The 27,671-nt window shown below is 32.0% G+C and overlaps 3 protein-coding genes across 4 annotated transcripts in view; 1 reads left to right on the forward strand and 2 right to left on the reverse strand.

The window, feature by feature from the left end:
* LOC136988594 (mitochondrial import inner membrane translocase subunit Tim17-B) lies at window positions 1-18,410 on the forward strand. Its single transcript, XM_067286496.1, has 7 exons — window positions 1-59; window positions 5,067-5,166; window positions 9,726-9,789; window positions 11,205-11,333; window positions 15,569-15,604; window positions 16,115-16,189; window positions 18,230-18,410. The coding sequence occupies exons 1-7, from the start codon at window positions 34-36 to the stop codon at window positions 18,295-18,297; spliced, it is 498 nt and encodes a 165-aa protein (XP_067142597.1). The 5' UTR covers window positions 1-33; the 3' UTR covers window positions 18,298-18,410.
* Window positions 1-27,671, reverse strand: part of LOC136988624 (putative protein-lysine deacylase ABHD14B) — a 147,571-nt gene that overhangs the window by 65,702 nt on the left and 54,198 nt on the right. The gene's annotated exons all lie outside the window — the stretch shown is intronic.
* Window positions 18,394-27,671, reverse strand: part of LOC136988575 (PRA1 family protein 3-like) — a 13,792-nt gene continuing 4,514 nt past the window's right edge. The window contains exons 3-6 of one of the 2 annotated variants that reach the window (XM_067286485.1): window positions 27,092-27,243; window positions 21,671-21,742; window positions 21,458-21,588; window positions 18,394-18,509 (exon numbers count right to left, since the gene is read on the reverse strand). In XM_067286485.1, coding sequence (XP_067142586.1) covers window positions 21,467-21,588; window positions 21,671-21,742; window positions 27,092-27,243 — 346 coding nt within the window. In that variant the 3' untranslated portion in view covers window positions 18,394-18,509; window positions 21,458-21,466. Of the gene's footprint in view, window positions 18,510-21,457; window positions 21,592-21,670; window positions 21,743-27,091; window positions 27,244-27,671 lie in introns of both variants that reach the window. The other variant, XM_067286482.1, reaches the window with a different exon arrangement.

The raw sequence follows: 27,671 nt of genomic DNA on the forward strand, positions 1-27,671 counted from the left end.
TTTCACGTTAATATTGATTACGTCAATTTCAAAATGGAGGAATACGCACGTGAACCGTGGTAAGAAAAATTTAAATTTTGAATGAAGTGATATTTTAATAAGCGAAATTTCTTAATAAATGCGTAAAGTTGATCACGAAACAAATTCGTACGATAAGTGATACTTTATTATATTATTTTAAGTTACTTTACGATAGCTATTTGAAAATTCGACTTTATAAATAATTCATTACTTTTGTCTTCAATTTCATATTGTATATTACAATTAATTTGATATTTTTATTAATTATTTGCTTATTATTTTATAATTTTTTTTAATCAGAGTGACTGCCTAAGACTTGTATTTCCATTGAATCGTAAGCTTGTACCTGTGTTACGTCATATTAAAAGATCAATGTGATTTGCTGACAAATTTTAAATTTACCGCTAATATCACATCGGTTTTTGTATTTTATCTGAAATATTGATAACTTTTCATCAGTATTTTAATAAAATACAGTTAAATATGCTAATAATAACAACGGATGATTATTAATTAATCTTAATAATCACCTTTGTTCTTTATCATCATCATCCCTCTACAATCCCTTGAAAGATATAGGTCTTTCCATAATTTTATAACAATATGTATGATTCAACAAAAAATAATTAGGCCTATACTGGAAACATATTACTATAATTTGTCCTAGTAGAATTTTAAGAATGTCCAACGTAACTTACATTTTTTGCTTCTTCGTAAGTAATAGTACATGTATATCACTAGAGATAGTATGGTGTGTTTTAAATAGGCACCGTAATTTTGATGCCTTGTTTGAAATGGGAAACACGATTATTTCAATGTGCACTGATGCTAATGTTCCTGTTTAATTGCATTAAGAGGAAGGGAAAATATCATTTTTCTCAAATTTAAACACTAACCGGATCTGAAATACAGATGCTTCCTACTTGAGAACGGGTTAGGTTCTCGAGATTTTGTCGTAAGTCAAAAACTAAGCTAGAAAGTATATTTGTACACAGAATAACCACTTATTGTTAGCATTTGATTGTCCAATGTAATTAATAGAAAACATTATGCTTGTTTATCTGCTCACTATTGCTTAGTAGCGGGTGTTTCAAACATGGTTTTTTCACCTAAAACATTCCCTATCGGAGAGAATGTTTCCTACCGAGGGAAACATTCCCTACCGAGGGAAGGGTAGAGGCTGTGCGGAGACTGACCGGCGGGTTCAGCGTAAGCTGAACCCGCCGGTCAGTCTCCGCACAGCCCCTACCCTTCCCTCGGTATATGAGATGTTCAGCACGCACCATATTATGTTAGTATTTTATTTTCAATATCCCCACGAGGCATATATTTTTTATTATTATTGTTCACTGTTGGTTATCTATCTTTACATTATTCTTCTGTATCGTATTATTTAATACTCATTGACGTAGAGATGGCGCATGCCATCCTATTTAAATGTTCTTCTTAAAACGTTCCAAACGAGTGGCCGTTACTGCTAAACGTTCTTATGTTCGATTTTTTCGATGTTCTAACCTGAAGAAGGTCGTTAAACACGATCGAAAACGTTAGTTAGATTCTTTTAAACAAGGCTGCTTATATAAGGTGGTACGAGTTGGGTATTGATAAGTCACGCAGTCAAAGATGAGCTACAATATGGCATCGCCGGCCAAAAAGTACCGAACGTTAGTACTGAAGATCTGCAGAAACGACGCAAAGCTTGAATTCCTGACAGAATGCAGAAGATACAACGTCTTCCCTATGTCAATCTGGAGAATACGTTTACCGCACGAATGTGCCTCTTTAATCCCTAAACTAAGAACAATATGCCTACGAAAAGCTATCCGCTCTACACGACGCCGAAGATTTTATCTAATCAATACGCTTATTGAACTAGAAAACGAACTGTACGAGCTTAATCCGCACGTCCTAACGGAAGCTAACGGCTGCGTTGTAAGCCTAGCTACGCAAGTGAAAAACAGACTAAAGATGAAGTATAGGAATAAAATGGAATGGATAAGAAAGCACCAAGATACTCACCCTAAAAAGCAGATAAACCACACTATTATATGCTGGGATGATATCACACTTCCTACGTACCTGAAAGAAGCTTGTAAATACGGCCCTAAATACGCACCGAAACCGATACTCACACTAGATAAAATCATGCCGGAAATCGAGCAAGCATTAGAAGGACTCAGCGAGATTAAGAAAGAAACGTTCAGATGGGAAACCGCACTCAAAATCAAGCATGCAAATAGTATAAAAGACAACGACCCCACATGGCAGTATATCAAGAAAAGTAAAGAGTGGCTGAAAGCTAACAACATCGTGCTAACAAGGGCAGACAAATCAAAAGACTTAGTGGTCATGAATAAGAGCACTTATGATGACCTTATGTTAAAGTATCTACATGACATGCAGTGTATTACAACCCACCCAAGCGCACTAGAGAAGCTGCAAGCAAGGATTAAAAGATTTGCATGCACACCGCTTGCTAAAGAACTGGGTATGACTAATATCGTCGTCCACTCTCCCTCGACACCAAGGCTATTTGGATTTGCTAAAACCCATAAAGAAGATAAGGCATTAAGGCCAGTGGTAGATAAAGGGAGCGCACCCACAATTTTACTAGAAAGATTGGTTAACGGCTTCGTTAATAAATATTTACCCCAGAGTCCGTACAGCATAAAACAACCCATAGACCTCCTACAAAGAATGGCTAGCATGAATCCGCAAGAAGTTAAATATATGACCGTATTGGACTTCAAGGCTTTATATCCCTCCATCAAGCTGGAACCATGTTTCTGCCACCTAAGAGACTTCCTCCTAAGCGTGATCAAGTCCCCAGAAAAGAAAAGAAAACATATACTAGAGATGACGCACTTAACCACATTCTCATCCATCTTTAGCTTTAAAGGCGTCACTTACACGCAACAGAAAGGTGTAGCCATGGGTAGCCCCCTGGCAGGTACATTATGCGAGATGGTCTTAAGAACGATGGAGAATGCACTCCTGCCTAAATATGCTTCGCAAATCCTAATTTACGCTAGGTACGTCGATGACGTAGTGGTTTTCTGGAAAGTAAAACCCAACATACTCCAATTCATAACGGACATAAACGAAAACAAATTCGGCCTCGAGATCGAACTCGAACAAGAAAATGATAAATTTATACATTTCCTAGATTTATCTATACAGCTGGATAGCCAAGGAGTTTTCCACACTAAAGTATACAGAAAGCCCACTTACAACCCGATATTCATCCCATGGAACTCGCACGACCCGCCAGCGTATAAACTCGCAGCATTCAGAGCGCTCGCCGCTCGAGCACACACACACTGCAGTAGCACCCAAGACGAAAATAAGGAGATGAATTACATCATGAAGCTAGCTAAGAAGCACGGATCAGTCACAAAGCCATCACTAGCCTCACCACGACACACACTAAGAAGAGAAACCTCCTAAACACAGAGGAGTTTACGTTGATGGACTATAGAGCGGCACTGAGCGGCATATATAGACGCATAGGAAATGCTACAAACAAAAGAATAATATACAAAAGGAGTCCCACTATATACCAACTATTAAGAGCTGATAAAGACCCCTCGGACACTAATTCCCTCCCGGGAGTTTACAAAATCCCGATTACGGACGCACAGAGGCAGAATAAATTATTTTACATTGGTGCCACCAGAAGATCACTCAAGGAAAAGCTAGCGGAACATCAGAGAAACATAAGAAACGAACAGCCTTGCACAGCGCTGGCGACTTATGTCCTAGCAGATCCCCAGGAAGTCCAAGCCGAATGGGCCCAAGCAAGACTAATACAAACAGTTCGTAACATAAAGCACCTACGGTATACAGAGGCATGGCATATCTACAAAGCTAGCCAGAAAGGGCAATCCATAAACTTCCGAGAGGCTAGTAAAATATCTACGGCCTGGCGCTCAGGCGACACGTAAACGCCAGAAAGGCGGATTTGCAGAAGCTTACGCTGAACCCGCCGGTCAGTCTCCGCACAGCCCCTACCCTTCCCTCGGTATATGAGATGTTCAGCACGCACCATATTATGTTAGTATTTTATTTTCAATATCCCCACGAGGCATATATTTTTTATTATTATTGTTCACTGTTTGTTATCTATCTTTACATTATTCTCCTGTATCGTATTATTTAATACTCATCGACGTAGAGATGGCGCATGCCATCCTATTTAAATGTTCTTCTTAAAACGTTCCAAACGAGCGGCCGTTACTGCTAAACGTTCTTATGTTCGATTTTTTCGATGTTCTAACCTGAAGAAGGTCGTTAAACACGAGCTAGTAGATCCAATGTAGAATATTTTAGTCTATTTCATAAATTTTTCAGAAATGCCACGGTCATACTATACCATATTATATTAAGTCATCTGGTACACAGTCAAATGCTTTCTAAGATTAAGGACGGCAAGGTGGATGACTGTTTTTGTCTCTCTCAATAAGCATTCTTACTGAAAACACTGTCTGTTGTTCTGTAACTCTTCTCTTTACAAAGCTTTTGTTTTTTTTTTGTGATGGATTTTTTTCAAAATTTCTATGCCTTGTGTATAAACATCAACTCACAAACTTGATTTATAGTTAAAGCCAAACAATTGCTGAATTATTAGGCTTTAATATGGCTATGTAATTAATTAAATACTGAATAATTTGTCTTGAGATAGGCAGTAATGCTGCCATTTCATACTGAGATTTAATAATTATAATAAATTAAATTTAATTTAGAATTTTCTGGAAGAAAAGAATTACAGCAAGACTCAGACCCACATGTGAATGTCGTGGTGTATGTAGCTCACTTAACACAATTTAACCTACACAATGTAACATAACTAGTCTTTATTTGAGCACAGCTTTACACACACATGGTCTTACCGATTTTTGACTTTGTTGTTATCTGGATGAGTGTATACTTTCTGCTAGGTAGTGCTTTTAGCAGCAGTTACAATCTTTTCTTATGATAATTTTTTTAAAAGTTTGACCATTTTACAGTTTATTATGAATATAATTAATTTTATGAATTAATTCCAGTCCTTGGCGAATTATCGATGACTGTGGAGGTGCCTTCACAATGGGGGCTATTGGAGGTGCTGTCTTTCAGAGTATAAAGGGATTTAGGAATGCACCATCGGTAAATACATTTTTTATAATTTAAGATTATAGATACTATTTATATCAATGATTACAAATCTTTTTACTTGTTTCTCTGAGTTTTATAAAAGCATTTTCACTTTTTATCTTTTTTAACTGAAGTAAATTTAATTCTTTGTTTTATATAATTTATTGGTAGTTAACTAAGGAAAACATGCATAATTATACTAAAATAATTACTTCAACAGAGTTTAAATAGTAAGAAAAATACAACTAGTACTGCTGGATAGGAGGTTTACATCTGTATTTAAAATGGTGGGTAGTGGGATCTGTAGCTATGCAGGGGTAGCGGTTGCATATGAACACCGAAAATGGCAATGTGGCAGGGTGTTTGGGCAGCAAAACTTTGGATTGCAGAGGTAGGACATTGAAATTTGTGTTGATTTGTATAGAATGACAGGATCTACAATATTATTTAGCATTAATAATTGATAAAATAGAATTTGTAAAGTTATAAGCTGATAACTGCAAGTTGAAGAAAATTTTCATAATGTCAAAGAAATTGCAAAGGAAATACAAATGGAAATGTAAGAGATGTATATCATTGGAAAGAAAAATTTAAAAGGAATTAGAAAAGCCCAAAATAACCAATGCTGAACAATGCAGGTTGTACAGAAAGCATAAGGAAACCAAGCCCGTCAACTTCGACTTGAATATTTCAAATGCGCCACAGCCTGAACCAATAGATATTGACTTGAAATGTGATTACCACTCAAGACTTTACTCCTTTGGAACTTATTCTTCCTCTAATAACACAGATGGATTTACACCTCAAACAATTGCGATTGTGTCCTGTATACAACCCTCCCAACTATTTTTACTTGCGCAATGTTTGATTAACTCATTGCTGCCAGTTGATGCCATGGGAGGAGGCAAAAAAACTCAGTCAGCTTAACGATATTATGTACGGGACATTTTAGACTGTGTGACTGACCTCATGCAATTTATGTATTTTTATTCATTGTACTGTATGTGTAGATAATAATCCTGCCAATTTTGATGGACTGATGACCTGTTATATGTCATCGCTCAAACTGCAAATTTTTGTCTTCAGATTGCCCACGGAATTTCAGAAGTCCACATTTTTTGAAAATATGCCAAAATATTGCCATAGAATTAAAGTCAGGTTTTCAAGAACACCATCGACAACCACCCACTTTCCTGCCAAAACTCCATCCCACTATAAGTTTCGGGAAGAGATGGGATGATATGTAATGACCTTGAATTTTCGGTCCATGCTGGACCAAAAATATCACAATTTTTTCTGTTCAAATTATTTTGAATTTACCACCTCCTTGCTTTGAGAAAATTGATTTTACAACCCAACACGAGTCTTTTTCTTATGTAAATAAAATTTACAAATTAATTTAAATTAAATTGCGAATTTTTTTATATGACGTAGAAATGACATAGCTAATTACATAATCAATTTTATGCAAAGTTTTTTGGTTTTTTTGTAAGTGAATAAAATGTGTTTTAATAAAAAAAATTATATAATTGTGTACAAAATGGGCTTACATAGACTTGGCCGAATATTGCATAATGGAAAGGGGAAAACACAGAGATGTTAATAAGTCAGGGAATAATGTCGTAATTGGTCATGGAGGGAATCACAGATGGAATTACCTGTACAGACCCTGAACGTAATAATATCAAACATTTTATTTTATAAAAGTATGAGGGCTGACTGATAAATAAGTTTACGCTTACTACAATATTCCAGAAAGTGCAAGGATAAAACGTGTGATCACCATTTTCTTGTAACTGTGAGTGTTTGACCTCAGTTGCATTGATGTGTAATAGTTAAGTTTAAATGTGAATTTATCTTTCTCGTGCCATACAAAGCAGAAATCAGTGAGTGAATTTTTAGAATTGGAAATTTACTTACAAAGAGAGATAGTCAATTAAATGAAGTATTGTGAAGGATTACAAGCATTTGAGAGACTTATTTGCAGTCTTTTTCTTGCACCATGATAATGTAAGACTGCGCTGCAATAAAGAACCATTGACGATGCTTAGGAATCTTAAGTTATAGCTTATTTTTCACATTCCTTACAGTATAGATCTGGCATCATCACACTTTGTTTATTCCCAAAATCAAAGGAGGTATTTTAAATAGACACCCACAACCGCTGTAAATAATCAGGCTATAATTTTGAAATAATAATTATAAATTACAAATGAATTTGACACTAGAGTGAGGCATTAGGCGCCATCTCGTATGTTCTTTTCTAATTTATTTATTTATTTATTTTCTCTGATTGATCTCAAATGATTTTTCTTTATTAATGATCTGCTTATTAGTCTCATATAGTGTGATACTAAAATTTCATACTTTAATAGATAAATTAGTTATATCCATGTTATATCATAAGACAGAAAGATGAGAAGCCTTTTTGTCTTTAGATTTCTTGCTTATTTTTATTTTTGAAAAAAGATGGAAAAGGTTTGAAATTAATACTGAAAATACAATACATTTATTTTATTAAATAAAGGTTTTTAGCAATGTTTTAAGCAAGTAAATTTGTGAACTTCAACATGGATTCGTATTGCTTGTTTTTCAGTCACTACAGGTATATCTCGAGTTACGTCGTTCTCGATTATACGTCGTTTGTCAAAAAAGTATACGGAAAAATAAAAATCAAGTTTAAGTCATTTTATTTGACTTTGCATCCGTCTGCCACAAATATCGAAGTCATAATATCACTAGAAAAGCATTAAAAGCACATAAAATCATATTAAAATGTGTACAATTACAGTACATGTTAATATAATCATCATAAATCCTAGAGAACGAAACATGAAAACATCTGTGTGTTGTCATCTTATTTAGCGGTCTTTAAGTGCTCATTATTGGCGTTTTCCACCGTAGTTTCAACTTACTTCGTAACTACACAAGAAAATTCAACTTACGTTGCCTTTCCTGGAACCAATTACTGACGTAAGGCGAGCTATACCTGTATTAATTTCATAAGTTTTTGTTGTTACCTTTCCCCCCCAGAATGTTCTTGTAAATTGGTTTTATTTTCCTGGCTGTTATGTATATAAAACAGGAAAATATTGTAATCATGTCAAATTTGACCTATTGAGTTTTTTGCATCATCACCTCCCAAAGTCAAAAATGTAAAAAATTCCATGTGCATGACTGTGTGTTGGCACATATTTCATTTGATATCTCAGGATGGAGTAAAGATTAAGAAACAAAATTTAGATTGGTTACTTATACAAAACAGTATGTCCTACATGGCAACAACTGTGGGCAGAAGGAATCTTTGCAACTCACAAATGATCTCTGTCTGGAGTGGACATGTACGGTTTACAAAATGTCTGCAAGATGACTTTGTTAAACGCTTGCCATGGAAAACAGTTTTCTATATTGTATTACCGAAACTTCTTACATGCAAAAGACATGCCATATTTATAAGAAATATCAGCAGTTTCTCACAATACAAATAGTAAAATTTGTATCATGAAATAAAAGATGATCCAGCTTTTCTTCTTTGGAAGCAGCAATCAAACTTGCTTGGTAGCTGCTTCCTGCATGCACGTGTAGAAGCATCATCTGTTGGTCGCTGCACGCTACCACGTATGATGTACCTTAAGAGGCATTGCTATTAAATTTTGGTGGTTAAAAATCAGAGGGTGATCATCTCTAGTGGGGTCAAACTTATGAAAACTTTACTCATTTTTGACATTTACAATTTAAAAAAAAAAACCCAACTCAGCCCTCAGAACTAAGCTTTTTACCTTTTTACAATAAATAATAATATATAATTTATTTTAAAATAAAATCTAATAACATATAGTGACACACGTAATTTTATTTTGAATAATTATTAACCAAAATTAAAAATAAGAAAAAACTAAATAAAAATATGCACATGTGCACACAGTAGATTTAGATTTTGTTCTAAGAAATTTTTATACAAAGTGGGTGAAGTTTGGAACAATTTTTGGCAAATGGTGGTCTGACAAATGAGCATGTTGCAAATTTCCTGATTAAGTCAGGAAAGTTATTTAGCTCATTGCTGGATTTTTATTGAATAAATGGCAACACTAATAGAACTAAAAGTACTAGTAACTCTAATAGGATTTGATACATTTCGGCTACTTCTATGGTAGACAATGGGCCTATCTATCAATAAGGTCACCTGAAAAGATACTGCTGATTGTAATTTTAAATTTTTAAAATGATTGAATGTACATACTTATATTCTTATTTATTTTAACAACGTGGTAGAAGAAGTATGCTTTATTTTGTTTAAAAAAAATTAAAATAAATATTAAAAATGGAGATAGAATATGAACTAAAATTTAATTAATATTGTAAATGTCTGTATTTTTAATTATAATTGAATATTTTGAAAAGGTTAGTTTGTGTGTGATCAAAAGTTATTTGTAAAGATTGTTTTTATAGAAAATGATAAATGAACAGTTGCATGCCAAATTTAATTTTTTTTTTCTTTTTTATGTTATTTAACATAATTATTTTTAAATATATATATATATGTATTATATGTGTATGTATTTATTATATAGGGTGTAAATAGGCGTTTACTTGGAAGTTTAGCAGCAGTGAAGAGCAGGGCTCCTGTAATAGGAGGTAATTATAGTTTGTTTATTTGTCATTTTTTGTTAGAAATTATTAGAAAATGCTCCAAATTAAGTATAGTTATTTTAAAATCTTAAATTGGCGCTTTCCAAATCACTGAATGCTGTAACAATTTGATGGATTTGTGATATTTTGACTGATTACAAGAATGCTTGAAAAATTATGGAAAAAATATTTATGATAATATTTTGCAATAACTTTTCTTTCATATTAACATTAAATAATATTTGTTCAGTAATACAGTGAAACCTCCACTAACAGACACTCCCGAATAGCAGACACCTCTATTTAATGAGGATTTTTACAACCCCCTGACCCTTCATCTATAATATTTACCTGTAAATAGCAGACACTTTATATAACATCCCATCATCCTTAATCTACCTTACGAAAACACAAAGTCCTGCCTTCAATATTCTGAAAGAATTAATTACTTACAAAATATTTTAAAGCTAAAACAGAGAATCAGTTCAAATACTCTTTCAGAGGATGAATGTTGACCATAGAGACTGGCGTAACATAGGAATAGGGGGAGGGCAAGTTGAAAAAATCGAACAATGTTCATTGTATGTTAGAGAAGACTAATCTGGTTAAGTTGTCAATTACCATTTATCATCATACATATTAATTTTATTATACTTCTGTCTTATTGTTGGAATTAAGCTTACAGTACTAAAAAATCATAAACTTTTCCAAAGTTATTCATTCATTCAACAAGAACTGTAGTATAGTAGTAATGAAAAAGAAACAGTTGTAAGGTTAAGACAAAAGCGTTTATTTGGTGAAAGTTCAAAGATCATGTTACGAAGGCAATTTGCCAATCACTTTAAAGTGTAGAAATATATTTGGTTTTCTCATATTTATGATCTTAACAGCTTTGTGGTGACTACAGTAATTTTTAATAAATCATTAGTAAATTCGAAGAATAGCAGTGAATTTATTTTGTTACATTTTTATTTGTACAGTTGAATAGATATGAAATTTTCTATGATGAAGTAATGTAAACATAGTTTGAAATACTTTTACGTATCTTATATTAAATAAGAATTTTATTACGGACAAATTCAAAAAGAAATTTATATCTTTATAAAATAAAGAAGTTAATTGTAATTAAAAAGATTTTAATAAATTTGTTTAATTTTTTAAAAGGGTTACCTTTTAAAAATAATGATCTTTACAGATGATTTATTGATTAAAGATATTAGTATAATAATATAAATGATAATGGTAATACATATCGAATTTAAAAAAATTAGGCATTGCGAATCATTGCAATAATTGAAGACAAATAAAACGTTGAATCATTATTTTTATGCTTTCTATTTCTGTTCTCTTAGCTAAAGTTTTATATTAAAAACATAATAAAAGAGTAAAATTATAATGTATAAGAAAAAATCTTCTTTTAGGCAACTTTGCAGTTTGGGGAGGATTATTTTCCACAATTGACTGTTCATTAGTTCATATCAGGAAAAAGGAAGATCCATGGAATTCCATTACCAGTGGCGCCTTAACAGGAGCTATATTGGCAGTACGAAGTATGTAATTTGTTTGATTCTTAATTTATTTTTACATATTTTTTAATATAAGCACGTAAATTAAAACTTTACAGTTTAAAACCATATTTTCTAGAAAAAGCAATTTAGTTAGTTAAAGTAATCTTTGGAACTTGAATCAATTTTTTAAAGATTTTATAATAAAATTAAGCATCATTTTTAAAACATTCTTGGTTTTGTGAATTAATAAACAGAAGTCTTTTTGTAAGAGTTTTGATCAACGAGAAGAGTATAATAAAATTTCACATTGAGATTTCTGCAATGTATGCAGCCAAAATTGTAATGAAGAATGAGATGCGCTAACTGTACAGAATTTTTGTCATTTGTTTAATTTTGATAGCATCTTTCTGCATTAGGGTTAGTTGTACAAGTTATAATATCAAGATTAAATGCACCTTAATCTACAGAATTACCCTCAGTTAGGGTTTCTCAAATGTGATCCCGGGATCCCAGTTGTTAAAAATTTTTAATGCGGGAAATTCCGCAAATTTCTTAAAAGTTTACTTTTTTCTTATTTTGTGTTAAGGTCGAGGAAATTTTGCAAATAGAAAGTATAATTAACTCATAAACTGTCAAAATACATTTGTATTTATTAATTTTAAACCTACTTATTAGTTTTTTTTAAATTTTTTTCTCTTTATGGCATGTTACAGATTGTCAATAATCAATACGTAGCTTATTTGTGGCAGAACTCTGAAAATTCTTTACTTGTCAGAACCTGTAATATCTGGAATAATTGTGCTTACGCTGTCTTAATTTTTAACCATGTCCAGTAGCTTCAATAATTGCGTAATGCCAGGTTGTGCAAATTGGGCAAGAATACAAACAAATATGAAGTCTGCAAGTATGAAGTTCATAAACCTGATTATTAAAGACAAACGAACTGCTGAATTATTGGGCTATAAGCGTGATGTTCCTATTAAAGCAGCCAAGGTAGACAAATCAAGAATACTAGAGAGGAAAAGAAATACTGCAACATGTCTCAAAAACAAACTAGAAATCTTCGACGCTACGGGTGGAAAAACACGTAACGTCTGCCTTCTGTTAGATGCATTAAACATGATTCCACTCACATCAATTGAATCGGAAAGAGCATTCTCAGTAGCAAGACTTTTCATTACTAAAATAAGAATCAGATCAAGTGATTGGAGTATTGAACATCTTTGCTTTTTAAAATCTTATTATAAAAATTTACAACAATGTTTTGTATTATGTTTTATTTAATATAAAATGAAAATTACCTTTTAAATTAGAAGTTTGATCTAAGTTCATTTCTTTTAAATTTGGAACTCAATTTAAAGTATTTTTGTTGTTGTTGTTGTATGTAGTTTCCAGCAAACTTTAATAAATTTTTTCTATTTGTGAAAATTTCCACATAATTCAAAGGTAATTTTTAATATATATCTTACACAGCATTATTAATATGATTTTGGAGGTTGCAGAATGTATTAAATTACTTTAAAAAATGAAAAATAATTATATCATTTGATTTCAAGATATTTTGTATATCTTAAAAATAATTAATTCTATCCTGGGAAACAGTTCACTTTTATCCCGGAATTTCGGGACAAGCAAAAGACCGGGAAATGAGAAACCCTACCCTCGGTGCATTGCACAAATGTAAATCTTTGGGGTACTCTGCCAAGTAAGTTAACCTACTGATTTCAGGTGGTTACAAGTTTATTCTATAGATTAGCAAAAAAACAAGATGTGTGACCAGCTCCAATTCTGATGTGAATAACCTCTATTTAGAATACTTAAAGGAAGTTTATCCTAATATTTTCAAGGAAGGTCAGATTTTATAATGTTGTATAGCAATTGTAAGTTTTCAGAATTGATTTCAATTTAAAAAGCTAGAGAGTTAAATGAATCTTGGTTTATAATGAGAAATGATAATCATTATGTTATATAAAGTATGTATATTAAAATGCTGTAGATGATATCCACAAAATCTCCCAATATATATTTTTGTATATAATGTACTCCATCCCACACTTATACTTAAATTTACTTGTTTTTTACTCTTTCATTTTGTTTACCATTGTTCTCAGTAATGCAATTGCACAGTAAGAATTTTTTAACTATCTGACAAGTCAAAGAAATTCTTGCAATAGTATAGCTTATTCTTTAGATTAGTGACAAGATCAAATTTATTCCATGGGTAGTTATTCTAAAGCTTATTTGGTAACTTATGTAACAGCCCTTAATGGTAATGCTGGATGCAGAAATAAATAATGAGATAATTAAAGGTCAGATATACGTGTGTTTAAAATCCCAATACACACACAAAAAATATGCAACATATATCAGATATATGCACTCCTATATGCATGTTAAAATGCTTGAAACGTGTATTATTAAAAGTGCTGTAATATACACTAAAATTTGTAAGTTTAAATTCCTAGGTACTTCTGTCTGTGAGCAAGTCTTACTAATGTCTCTTAAATCACTTTCAGGTGGGAAGAATAGACATGCAACAGTGACACAAGAGATTTGAAAATTATGACGTAACAGAACATGTATTAGAACAATGAATCCATTTAGTTGAGATAGTGCACATTTTTGTGTTAACTTTACATCATTACATCAGTTTTACAATGAAAAATTCCGAAGAAGAACATTAAATTTATATAAAAACATGTACGGGTACTTCTCATTTTACGACCGAGTTCCGTTCCGACAACTACGTCATTAAGCGAAATGGTCGATAAGCAAGGAGCTTGCGCCGGGAATATAGAATCTTTGTAAAATTATACAAATTATGCAACAAACTTCAAATTTATTCATAAAAAGACTATTATAGTACACTTAGTGCACGTCACCAGTCGCCACTGACCGACACTCAAGCCGAGAAAGGGGATTCCCCGAATTGCAGGTCGAAACTCGATTGGTCGTTAAGCAGATAGGTCATAAAGTGAGGAGTACCTGTACTATTGATACCAATCAAATAGACCTAATGTTTCATGTAGGAGATCAGCAATCAAGTCATTTACAAATAAAGTTACACGTTCAATTAAATTTTACAGTATATTTTCTTTGCTATTTAATCAATTATTATTGAATTCATTTCTGTATACAAGTTTACAAGTTTACAAGATATTTGAGAATGACTGATATGAGGGATATTAGGTTAACCCATAGTTGCATCACTGGTCTAAAGTAATCATTCATTTTTGTTTATACCCCTGTATATAAATGATGAGAAATAAATAAACACTGTTATCAGGTTAAATGTATAGTCAGGTGTCAGATTATAAAAAAGTCTCGTTTCATCAGCATCATAGATACCTTCATCATTAAAATCTTTTCTCACTTCTGTCCAAACACTGTCAATCCATTCATTTGTGGTTACTGGATCAGATGGAGATTCTCCACTATTTTTGAATAAACGATGATATGTTTTTTTGAATTGATCAATCCAACCGTTGTTGCATACAAAATTGTTACATCCAAATTGTCTAGCAGATTTTTCTGCTTCGGCCTTCAAGATCGATGTCTATTGAAAATCCAGCACTTCTTTTCGTACTAAACCATTGAAACAGTGCTTCGTCGATGTTTGCTCACTCAAACTTTTCGAATTGTTTGTTTCGGTTATATTTTTCTCCAGTGCCGAAAGTTAGACAACTTTATTTTTCCACGACGTCGATACGTCGAAAAAGACAAAGAGTACTTTCTATACACTTCAACATTTTTAGCACCACTTTCTAACTCTCGAATAATTTCCACTTTTTCGTACACTGAGAAACATTTTCTTTTATTCACAGACGTCTTTCTCGTACAAGGATTCATTTCTAACTAGAGTATATGGTAATTTTACAATTGTAGTGATGATTAGATAAATTTGCAAAATAGGGCCAGAAGCTAGCCAAGAATGAGGAAGGCAATCTCCAAAAAAGGAAGTTAAGTGATAAATAGGTCTCTAATCCGTGCAGGTTGTAAAACTAAGTAATCCTTTCAGTTTTATCTCTTCCAAGAATTCAGTATCTCATTTCCTACTACTCGAAACAATTAGGAACGTTCAAGTGTTTGCATAGCTACCGAAAATTCTCTGTATATCCACCAAGTACACAATAAGAAAATGTACAGAAATAAGCATAAATTAAAATTGTTATGGTGTTTTGCTCATTATAACAAAGTTTGACTGTATATTAAATGTATTTACTATTAACTTTTAAATTATAAACATAAAAAACTTAATGTAATTTCATTATTTATAGATGGTGCGGGTGCAATGGTAGGATCTGCAATTATAGGTAAGAAAACTTTTTGCAGTACCTTGACTTTGACAATATCTTATTTTTGTAAATTTGCATCTACTTGAGTTCTTTTTGATTAAGCTGTTTTTGTTTATACACAGTATAATGAACTTTTAAAAAAAATCCTCTTATTACTTAACCCTTTCTGCTCTAAGGAAATGTATCATTCAATACTAAATTAGTTTTTTTTTTTTTTTGTAATTATTTAAAATAACTTAGAAATGAATTTTTAAATAGACTCTTCATTGAAATAAAGAGATTTATATTCAAGCAGCTAAATTCTGAATTTATCTGGGTTATAGAAAAAAATGTTACTATGACAATTGCATTAGACAATTTGATTATAATTTCTTTTGAAGTTCAGTTATTTGTTCCAATGAGAAAAATTTATTTTTAATATATTTACAGATGAATCAATATGGTTAAATATCTGTTTTATTAGTAAACTCTATATAAATTCATAAAATATTAAATTTATTAATTTATTTTAATGAATAATTATTCCAGGTGGTGTTCTTTTAGCACTAATTGAAGGTGTTGGAATTTTATTTACTCGTTATTCTGCAGAGCATTTTAAACCTTGTAAGTTTTAATTTATTAACAATTATTTATTTAGTAGTTAATTCTTAAATAAATAGTCCTTTGATCTAATTTTTGATTTAAAACTTTTTTTTCTTAATTCCGGGATTCCTTGGTGTCTGCATATGTGATTCATGATTACCACACATTCCTATCTGCTGCCTTCTCTCATTTGAGATTGCACACTTTCATATCCCACTTACTTCCTCTACTTTTGTGTTCTTAGTCACCTTACTGACATACTCTTTGTCTTGTCTCTCCATGCACCTATTTAACTTTAACCCTCTCCCTGATATCCTTCCATGTTTTTCCAGTCATCAGCTCCACCATACATAACGACAGGACACCCTACAAAACAGTGATGCAACCATTCAAGTGATTTAGCATTTTCTTATCACATAGAGACAACTGGGTGCTGCTTTAGGGTCCATTTACACACAACAGTGATGTGCCAGCACTGTTGTGTGTAAATGGTAACAGTGACGTGACCGTGTTGTCAGTGAGTGGTCGTGGACTTTTTGAAGGATGAATTGGCTATGATAACTATATGTTTGGATGAAGAAGAAAAAGAAATACAATCAAGAAAGTGCTGCAAGTGGGTATATCAAGCATGGACAAAAATATCAACAGAATGGGAGTTTCATACTCTATAAAAAATTAAGATGACGAATCTATATTTTTTGAACATTTTCGAATGTCCCAACATGCATTTCATATTTTATTAAACAAAACAGAGAAAATATTCATTTTGTACCAAATGTCCATGTATTTCGAATGAGATGAAATCAAATAGAACAGGGTGTTGATGTGTGATTTCAATTAAATGTTCGTCATCCATTGGAAAACAAAATTTACCGTCAGTGAAAATATCATTCCCGTCAAATGTACTTTCACGGTACGGTTATGCCACTGCACAGCACTGTGACAGACGAGTCTGGACAGGGTGGTTTAAAACTAGGTTTATGATTTCCCATGGGCAAAAATTCACTGCACTGTGCCAGCACGTTACTGTTGTGTGTGAATAGACCTTTATCCTCTTCCACTGCATTGTAGATGTGCGATATTCAGGGTTCCTACGCACCTGGAAAGTGGAGATTTTCATTAGTGTTCGGAAAAGTCAGGAAATTTGTTTGCCGACAGTATGGCTGACCAAGTGTAGCTGTTTGCGGGCAGCAAGAAGTATTGTGGTACAATGCAACTTATGAAAAGGGGGCCCTGCAGAATATTTTCAGGATCCAAAATTTCACCTAAACATACTACATAATACAGCAGTTTAATTGTTGTATTATATTAAGTTTGAGAGAAAAATTAATTTCGAAACATTTTTATTGTTAGATAGATTAACTCTCTCTCTCACAATTTACATTTTCAATTTGAGGGGTGGTGTTAATGAACTGATGAAAGAAAGTGATGATAGAATCAACATCATTTTAATAATTTTGATCCCATAACAAAATTTCTGAAACTTTTTTTTCCAGTTTATTAATAAATCTTCCAAACTATAAAATATTAAGGGACAAATTTAATAAATTTATACTTTTGTAAATGGAATGTACAGAATTTTTTAATAATAGTTAATGGCTTTTTTCAAAACCATGAAGTTTTACAGTTATGGGTTAATAATATAGACATAGAATTATGGCATAAGAAAAAATAAACCAGTTAAAAAGTTGGAGGAGCAATAGTGTGCGCGCTTAGTAAGTCAAATGATGTTTTCTTTTGTTAATAATGTGCCATATCATAAGAGTTGTGGAATTTAAAACAAAAATTTGAGTAGGAACTCAGGATATTTGAAATTTTTGCTCCTTAGAATATTAGGAATGATAAGTAAGTGGCCATTATCTTAATTATGTAGCAATAATCTTAATATTAAATAATTGTGAAATTTACATTTAATTGAACTGATCATTTTATATTATGTCATAAATTTATATTGCATTACTATGACGAGAAAAATGCAACAAATGAGTCATATTTTAGGTTTAATTTTCTTACTGAAAAGTAGACATGTTAATAAAAATATATATTATCATTTATTTTCAGTTGATCCCCAGATGTCAGATCCCTCACAATTATCTTCACCCATAGGAAATGCACCTAATTATCAATGATGTACAGTATTGTATGTTTGTAATATGTAATTAACTTTTATCTTAATTTGATATTAGTGTACAATTGTTAAGGGAGACCAATTTATTTCATAAATAAACAGTATAGAAATGTATTTATTTGTTAACAAATTATCATATACATATAGTTCATATTAAAAAACAAATAAGGCTTAGTGGTTTTGAGATCTTTTCCTTGCGCTTTAGTCTTCTCTCTGTTAAAAATAGAACTTATAGTTACGTTAATCATCTCAAAATAAATGAAAATTATATTTCATAGGTCATCTTAAGAGACTTTTACATCCCAATCAAAATGATATTTAGTATATGAATTTAAATTTTAGAAGAAAATGATGTTACCAGTAATCATTTTAAGTTTATCCTTAATCTGATTCATAAGTAGTTTTAAAAATTATGAACATTAAAGTCAGCACATGTTTTCAAGGAAACATTAAATTTTGTTAATTCAGAATAAAAAGAAACAAAGCCAGTTTTTGTATTATAAATAATTATTTCTTCATTGGAAAATTTACTGTTTATTGAAGTTCAAAGGAAATATTTCAGGAAGACTACTAACTTATAGTCTATTTATCCTAAGTCGGCACCTACTGTAAACAAACTAAGAAACATCCCCCTTTGACGGACATAGTTTCTATTTGTTTATTGGTTTAAACCTGTGTTGCATCTTGTTCATTCACAGAAAATAGTTCCTCATTATTTATAAAATCATCAATTAAATACCAGTCACTTAACTTATAATAATTGCTATTTCATATTTTAGTTGTTAAATTGGTGTTTTTAATGAATATTTGCACATTATAATGTTTTGGTGTTAAAACAACATTCATTCATTAAAATAACTGTATCAGAAGTTTGAAACAACAATAAATGATTATAATTATATAATGTGTAAACTTGCCTTATCAATCATTTTTAAAAATTTTTTAATTACGTAGATCAAATGAAAACATTACAGTAATGTCTGAACTTGAGGTTTGCTGGAAAATTTGTTTTATTTTTATATCTATTTAATAAAATAAAGATTCTGAAGTATCTTCACAGCTATGTTCAGCTACACAGATATATATTATTAAGACTATATAGATTATTATTAATCAGCACAGAGCCCAAACAGTTAGGAGTTGAAATTTGGTACACAGTTAGGGTATGTCATAAGAACACACACTAAGAAGGGATTTTTTGAAATTCCTCCCCACGGATGAGAGGGAAAGGATTAAGGCTTAACACTTCCATTGTTGATGGACGTGTTAAGAGAAAGCGACGTGCAAGACACATACAGTTTTTTTCATTTTTGCGGGAAATGGGTCTAAAAATATGTTCGATCTAAAAATTCTCTAATTAGTCTGGAAACAGGGGGACCCAATTCTTGCATTCTGTGAAAACACGTAAGGTTGACTATAACGTAATAATCAATCTTTGCTATCATTACTTTTGCTCGAGCAACACTGGGCCTACCTGCTAGTTATAAATATATTTTGTGTAAAACTATTTAAACGATGGAAATAATCTATAAACGGCTGTGTAAAAACAGTAGTTATTATAGCCTATTTTAACAAGATAATAATTAGAAATTTTTAAATTGTTGACACCACTCTGACCTACTTTAACACGTGCAGAGAAAGGGACTTAACTGGTCAACAGATGTCTAGCCACTTTTGATTGTGATTGACCAATGAAAATCTCTGGCAGATTGATACCAACAAAATGTCTGTTTACAGTAGGTGCCAACTTTCGATAAATATACTATAGATACGTAGGTAGATCAAAAAAAAAAAAGTTACGAGCAGCAGCATTTGAAAAGTAATTAATGTGGAGGGAATATTTTTTCCCAGAGTGGAGACAGATGGTACTAGTTGTCTTACAGCGGTTGTGCGGGTAGGTAGTGTACATTCACTGACGCGTCAGAGTGATTGAAATGTCAAGACGTTTAGAAAAGTGGTCTGGTTTGGAGGTGCAAGCTGCGATTCATTTCTTACGGGCATCTGACGCAAACGCCCTGGCACGTTGAATGATGGTGTCATCCTCCTGCACGACAATGCCAGGCCCCATACTGCTTGCAAAACTCAACAATTGCTGCAAAAGTTCAAGTGGGAAGTCTGGAGCCATCCCCCATACAGCCCAGATTTGGCACCCAGTGACTATTTCCTTTTTCCAAAAATGAAGAAACACTTATCTGGAACAAAATTCTCTTCAGTGATGTGAAAACAGTGCCAAGAACTGGCTCATTGGGCAGGGATGCGATTTCTACTGGGTTATACAAGTTGGTCCTACGTTCAGTTAAATGCCTAAATAGATTTGGTGATTATGTGGAAAAGTGATTGGCAAGTATGCCTCTTAATTCCCTTTTGTATTTTCTATCTATTATTAATAAATAATTTTTTATTACCCTCGTAACCTTTTTTTTTGGATCCACCCCTCGTACTTTGCAAAATAATAACTGTTACTATGTACTACATGTCAGTAATGCAAAATACAAGAATATTCTCCGTCAAATCAATTTCTATTTCAGAGAGTAGAATAAGTCGACGAAATATATTTCAACTTAAGGTATATTAACAGTTAGTTAATTCGTAATTTAATTTTTGTATTATTGTTTTAATAGATTGTGATCTAAATTGATCTGTGGTTTATCATCACAAAAATTAGAAAATGAAAGTTAATTTTACTTAAGTCATAAGGATAAAACAAAAAATGATTAGCTGTATCATATGATTAAAAATTACTAGATTCGTATTGGACTACTACCTCCAAGTCCAAATTGCTTAACCATTTGATGAATGGGTTTACTAGTGCTCCCTCTCCTCCCAGAGTGAGTTACTTTTTTTAAAAACTAACATCTCATCTCCTAATTCACACTTTTTAATAAATTAACCAATATTTTCTTCTGATTTAATTGTGTTAAGAAACTTCACACCACATTTGTCCTTTGCTAGAAATTCTATGCTAAATCTCATAAAAACGTTAAAAAATTTTTAGATCCTTTAATAGACGACCGTAGCTGTCTTTTACAGACAAGTGTCACGTATACACGCTTACTGGAAGTACTCATCAAAGGGTTAAGTTGGCATCTTGTATTAAAATAATAAAAAAAAACCAATACAGCCAATGTTATTTCTAATAAATTTTTCTTTAAAATACTTACTTTTATGTTTTAATTTAACCCATATGCCTCCAAAAAAACTCCCACGGGTGTTTTCTTTAAACCGATCGATTCGAGCTGATTTGCTATTTTATTCTTTATATTGCGTAATCTCAAAGACGAATGAAGAAACACTACTAGAAAAAGTAATCTTATTTTGAGTAATTTTACTAATGCATTTTGCAAATTCCAATGACTTTAAATTGCAATACTTACAAATTATTGGAAATTGAACACCAATGAGAAAATCAAGAATTTCTTTCATTACATCTTTCAACGTGTACCAACCTAAACAAATAATCAAATACAAGTGAATAAATTTTATATAAAAACAAAATGTTATTTCTTATCCAGGCTTATTCGGATGCAACGACAAAATTTTACACAATAGTTTGAAAAATAAAATTTCAACTAAAGCAGATCTAATAAGAGGAAAGTATTTATTTATTTATTTGTTTGTATGTGTACACACACACTATTTTTCTAAACATAAGCGAGGTTGAGGCCGAAATTTTAAATGCGAAAATGTGTACGTCGGACGTTCGGCGCCGCTTTCCCGTAAGCCTAGAAATTTGACAATGGCGTTTGGAAAGTCGGTGGAATCGTGTTCGAGATTCCAAATGCCATTGTCAAACTTCTAGGCTTACGGGAAAGCGGTTCCGAATGTCCGACGTACACGTTTTTGCATTGAAAACTTTGGCCTCAACCTAGCTATAGTTTGCATGCTTCACTACAAATGTTTAAGTTAACATTATTATATAGTAACTACCTAAAATGCGTTAATAATATAGCAGCTAGGTAAAAGAAAAGGTTTTGTTTTGGGAGTCAAGAACAGATTAATCCATTTTATATTGTTTCTTCTGGGAAAAATACATTTCAGTTTTTGAACAACTTTTTCAAACTTAATTCATTCCTAAGAGAGGTTTGACTATACATTGAATTCAGTTTTGTAGCATTATTTCACACGTTAATTAACTTTTTAATAAGCAAAAAGCTTATCTTATTTCAGTATTAAATATCAATTACCAAAATCAGTTAGTATTTATTATTTTAGTAGAACAAATTATGTTTAAACTATTAAACAATAATAATTATATAGTTATTTACAATTGAAATCAAAATTAATATAAATTTCCACTTATTCTTCAGCCCAATACAGATAATGTTAATTATTATAAGTACGTTACAATAATAATTTAGGTATTTTAAATGTAAAGTAATGAACACTTTAAATTTTAATTTAACCAAATAAGATGGTGAAAGACAAGGATATTTTAGAGAATCCATTACTAATATAAGGAATAGAAGTGACATGATGAAGCTATGTTTAATTATTAAGTTTAAATTTAATGAAATCTTTTTTTTTTCTTCATAACGCGTTCAGCCCTTAGCCCGAGATATCTCGGGCAAGTTGTATAGCGTTACAAAAAATGGGGTCCTTTAGGACCCCTAAAAAAATTTTTTTTTTTTTTGATTTTTCGGATGTTTTCTAAGTCTCCAAATTTTTTGAAAAATTTTTACCCGCGCGAAAAAATTTTATTGCGAGTTTAATTAACCTTTAATGACACGCAATTAACGCTTAATGGTTTTTTTATGGGATTTTTTTATAAAACTTTATTCATCTTTCTAAAGTTCTAGTGCGTCGATTTTACTTCGGTAAAGTTATTTAAAGCTATTTTCTGATGTCAAAAACAGCATCCAATAGTTTTTTAATTTTTTTAATTAATAGATTTTATTATATATACGTTTAATTAAGTCGGGGGGGTCGGAAATTTCAATTAAAATCGTAATTTTAAAAAAATATTTAGAAATATACCGCCATCTAGTATTCACCCTACTTTTTACCCTTCTCCTCCCGAGAGTTTCATGAGAATGTCCCGCGAAAGACGACACCAGCTGTTCTCAAGGTCATCCAGCTGTGTAAACAATGACACATCGGTGTCAAGTTTCGCGCTAAGGCGAGACAAAGGAAATTGTACTTTGAAGCTTTTTCTTCAAAATTAACACATTTCTATAATTTTTTTTTTCGTTTTTATGTTTAACTACATTAAAATTAAAAAGTATTTAATTCACCAGAGTCTGAACGAGTTAAAGATCGTTTCATAATGACCACGTGACATTCTATTAGCCAATCAAAAGTAACAATCTAATGAGCCAATTATTTAGAAAGTGTTATTGCCCATCTAACGTACATACAATTTATCTTTGTTATCGATGCGGAATTAAGAAATGGCTTTATCGAGGCCTGCAGAAACAGGATCATACCGTCAATCATCAAAACAATATCAAGATGTCTATTACTAAAGGAAGACATCAAGGAAATATTTTAAAAGACAATAGAGTGTTTACTCAGAATGTAGTGTATAAAGAAATTTTATGAAGATTATACTACTACTTTAATATAAAGGCTACCATCTGTTTGTTTGTGTGTAAATAAATTCTCTATAACTCCTACTAGTTTTGTCCACTCCAGATGAAATTTTGATTGTTTTGTTGGTCTTTATGTTACAACAGTCAATATTTCTACAAATTAAGTAGTTTTCAAGAAATTCAAGATGTTAGTTTAATCTCTACTTTCTCATAAAAAGTATTCGGTCATGCTCGATGGGAAAATTTCTAGTAAGTAAATAATAGATATCCGTATTTTCGGACTTTGTCTTTTATTTCACAGTAGCCGCTCGATACAAATGCCACGTTTGCACTAATTGTCCCACCACGTACTTTCTTCAAAACCTTAGCTTGGTCAGTTATGGAATCAACAAGTTCTGCTATCTTGGCTTGTGGAATGTTGGTCCTTTCGGCATCCGAACAATCTAAAAGTTCTCCATGGGAAATAGGTTTTTGTGAACATTCTACAAAGTTGTCTATCATAATACAAAGAAATGCAAAGGAACCATAGGTCCAGGAATGACTGGCAAGATATTTTACCAGATAAGCCTTACAAGTATACATAAGAACAAATTTCGTGTGTAAGAGATTTACATTGTCAGCTGTTATGTATACGTAATAAGAGAAAGTATTGGAATCGTGTCAAATTTGACTTTTTTTTTTGCAAATTTTCACATTTTGAGACGTCCTAAACACAAAAAAGTAAAAAACTTCACGGGTGCGTGTGTATGTAGGTGTCTGTTTTACTATCTCAGGATGATGAAGTGAAATTTGGCATGGTAGTTTGTGTATAAGGGGCATTAATGCTATTAAATTTTAATGTTTAAAGATCGAGGATATATTGTGTCCTATCTCGAAAGAGGTCAGACTCGACAACGTTACACGTTATTCGCATTTACAAGTTTTTACGAAACTCGTCGCTACCCTCAAAATTAAGCTTTTTATCATTTTATAATAAAATCTCATAACAGCTGGGAAAGTTACACAACTCATTGCTAGAATTTTATAATACAAAATTGTGTGTCTATTTTGTATTATAATTCATGATCACAGAGAAAAAAAATTTTGAAATTTGGCAGGAATACTATATACGGTTTGCATATTAATCTATTACATTTTGGAGATTATAAATCAAGTGGGAGATAGAGGGGGTAGAGATCATATCTCAAGTGGAGTCAAAACTCAATGAAAAGTTTACTTATTACTGTGATCAAAAAGTATTAGAAATGGTTCATTTAAACTGCGTGTGTGCAAGAGGGTGCTGTCGTTTTTTTCCATCATTTGGTACTTGTCGACATCTAGCAACAATCCGTGTGCAATCGTCTGTTTTTGCTTGCAAACAAACACCTGTTGCGTATAAAGAATATTTGCACTGGCAAGTTTTCAAAATGTCTAGTGTAATTGAGCAAAGAGGGTGCATTAAATTTTGTTTTTGCAACAGAATTACTGCTACAAGGACATTGGAAGTGTTGATAAAAGCCTTTTGTTTTTGACTATTACCACCAGAGTTTTTGAGTGGTACAAGATGTTCAGAGCAGAAAACACATTGAAGATGAACCATGCTCTGGTAGGCCATTCGCTTCAACTGATGAACACATTGCCAAAGACAGAGATTTGGTGCTCAGTGATCATTGTTTAACAATTAGGGACATCAAACACTATCATTTGGATCTTGTCAAGCAATTTTAAAAGATCATTTGGGTTTGTGACATGTCACTTATTGAGTCATCCCAAACACATTGAATTTTTCCAAAAACGTGTTTGAGTGGTCAAGGAAATGCTTTCTCGAGATGAATCATTCTTAAACACAACATTACAGATGATGGAACATGGATATACACTTTTGACACCAAAACAGCTCAACAATCAAGTGAATGATGCTCAAACAGTAAAGCAAGACCCAAAAAGCCTAGGTCAGTCAAAAATCAAGGTCGTGTGGACTGTTTTCTCGCATTGTCACGGTATTGTGGATCGTAAATTCCTTCAGACTGGCCAAACTGTCAACGAAGATTATCATCTGAGTATTTTGTGTCATTTGCATGAAGCAATTTGTAGAAAATTATATGATTTGTGGCAAGAAAACTCATGGATTTTGCACCTGCTCACAAATTTTTGGTCAAAAATTCAATAAATATAATTCTGTAAGCTCTGTATTCGCCTGATAGGTTACTGTGTGACTTTTTTCTGTTTCCTTAACTAAACTTTCCATTTCATGGTCACTGTTTTGAGTCAACTGATGCCATAAAACAAAATTCATTGCAAGTCCTAAAGGGGGTTTCATCAAAATGACTTTAAAGCAAAAATTTGAAAAAATGGCATAAGTACATTGCAGTGGGAGGGGTTACTTTGAAGGGAACAAAATAAATTTTGATGAATAAATTCAAATCTTACATTTTATTTGACCATTTCCAATACTTTTTGATCACAGAGATGATATCATTTAACAATTTTTTTTTTTTTAAAACCCACATCTACCTCAAAAATAAAGCTTTTACCTTTTAAAATAATAAATAGATAAACAAAATTTTTTAATAAAACCTCATAACAGACAGTATCATGCATTCTTCCCCTTAATCTTATCTTACAATTCTGGGAAACATTGCCCATGACGAATTTCAAGATGTTTATGAAGTCCTGCTCCTGGATCTGTGGTTTCTTTTAGTTTTTTTCCTGTGTAAAAATGCTTTATAATCCAAGTAACGTTAGCTCATCGGCGACCAACAAACGAGTGGGTAAAATCACCGAACGCTAGTTTTATCTAGTTTTATAAGGTAACTGCGTTATACCGAGCGGCGTACTGTAACGCGATTCACCTCTTTACTTTAGCAATAATGTCAAGCTTTTCTTTTACTCATCATGCATACAATAATTAAACACTATTCAAAATACATGCAAAAACTCAATACATACACAATTACTCAATATGCAGTAACAATAAAATGCGCTACTCACTAATGCCGCACGGACCCGTATAAACATGTTTGAGCTTATCGCCCGTGCTATAACCGAGTGCGCGGTATAGTGAGCAGCGCTGTAACGAAGGTCCACTGTATAAAATCTTGTCCATAAATAAAATTTTAAAGTATACAAATTATATATATATTTTTAAACAAATTTAGTATTTAGTTTTATTATATATTCCTTTCTTTCTGTAATTATAACTTTTAATATATAAAATAAATCATAACTAGTTACAAAAAGAAGGACTGCATTATTAAATTAGTAGAAAGCTAACAAAATAATTCATACCTGCGAGAAGTATAAACAGATTTATAATCGGATGGTGCTTTCTTAACGAAACAATATGATCGTGTATTGTCCACAGTTGCGTGCAATAACGAAAATAATATAGAGCTGTAATTGTGCATATTCCGGTAATTACTTTGACTGGATATATTAGTCTGTTAAAAAATGAAAATCTTAAAATAGTACCAATTAAAAATACAGCAAAGTGTCAAAAATCCAGATCACTCCATCAAGAAACGGATATTAATTTACGTATATATTTGAAAATCCAGATGGGGTCTAGCCTCAATTGGTTTGGATTTCTGACACTTCAATGTATATATAAATGAAACTGGTAGAAACAGTTATTAAGGAATTGTTAGTTTCTGTCAATTTGTCATAAATGGAGTCAAGGCATGAACTACACACTTCAAAATTCAAATTTCTTCAGGAGTGGTTCCAGGAATTATTTTATCAGAAAAGTTACGTCACAGAAAACCAAAATGTCTTTCTCAATTACATATAAAGTAACAACTTTTTATATTTTATTAATGCTTTTATTCAGACACCAGATGACAACCTGTCATTTGAAACTGGGGTGGAC

The sequence above is a fragment of the Centruroides vittatus genome, unplaced genomic scaffold (assembly GCF_030686945.1).
Source record: "Centruroides vittatus isolate TY-2023 unplaced genomic scaffold, ASM3068694v2 contig_1259, whole genome shotgun sequence".
Lineage (NCBI taxonomy): Eukaryota > Metazoa > Arthropoda > Arachnida > Scorpiones > Buthidae > Centruroides > Centruroides vittatus.

Coding starts and splice junctions, on each gene's coding strand:
- LOC136988594 (XM_067286496.1), top strand. CDS start 34: ATGGAGGAATACGCACGTGAACCGTG. Junction 15,605..16,114: donor GGTAGGATCTGCAATTATAG/GTAAGAAAACTT, acceptor TAATTATTCCAG/GTGGTGTTCTTTTAGCACTA. Junction 16,190..18,229: donor TGCAGAGCATTTTAAACCTT/GTAAGTTTTAAT, acceptor ATTTATTTTCAG/TTGATCCCCAGATGTCAGAT.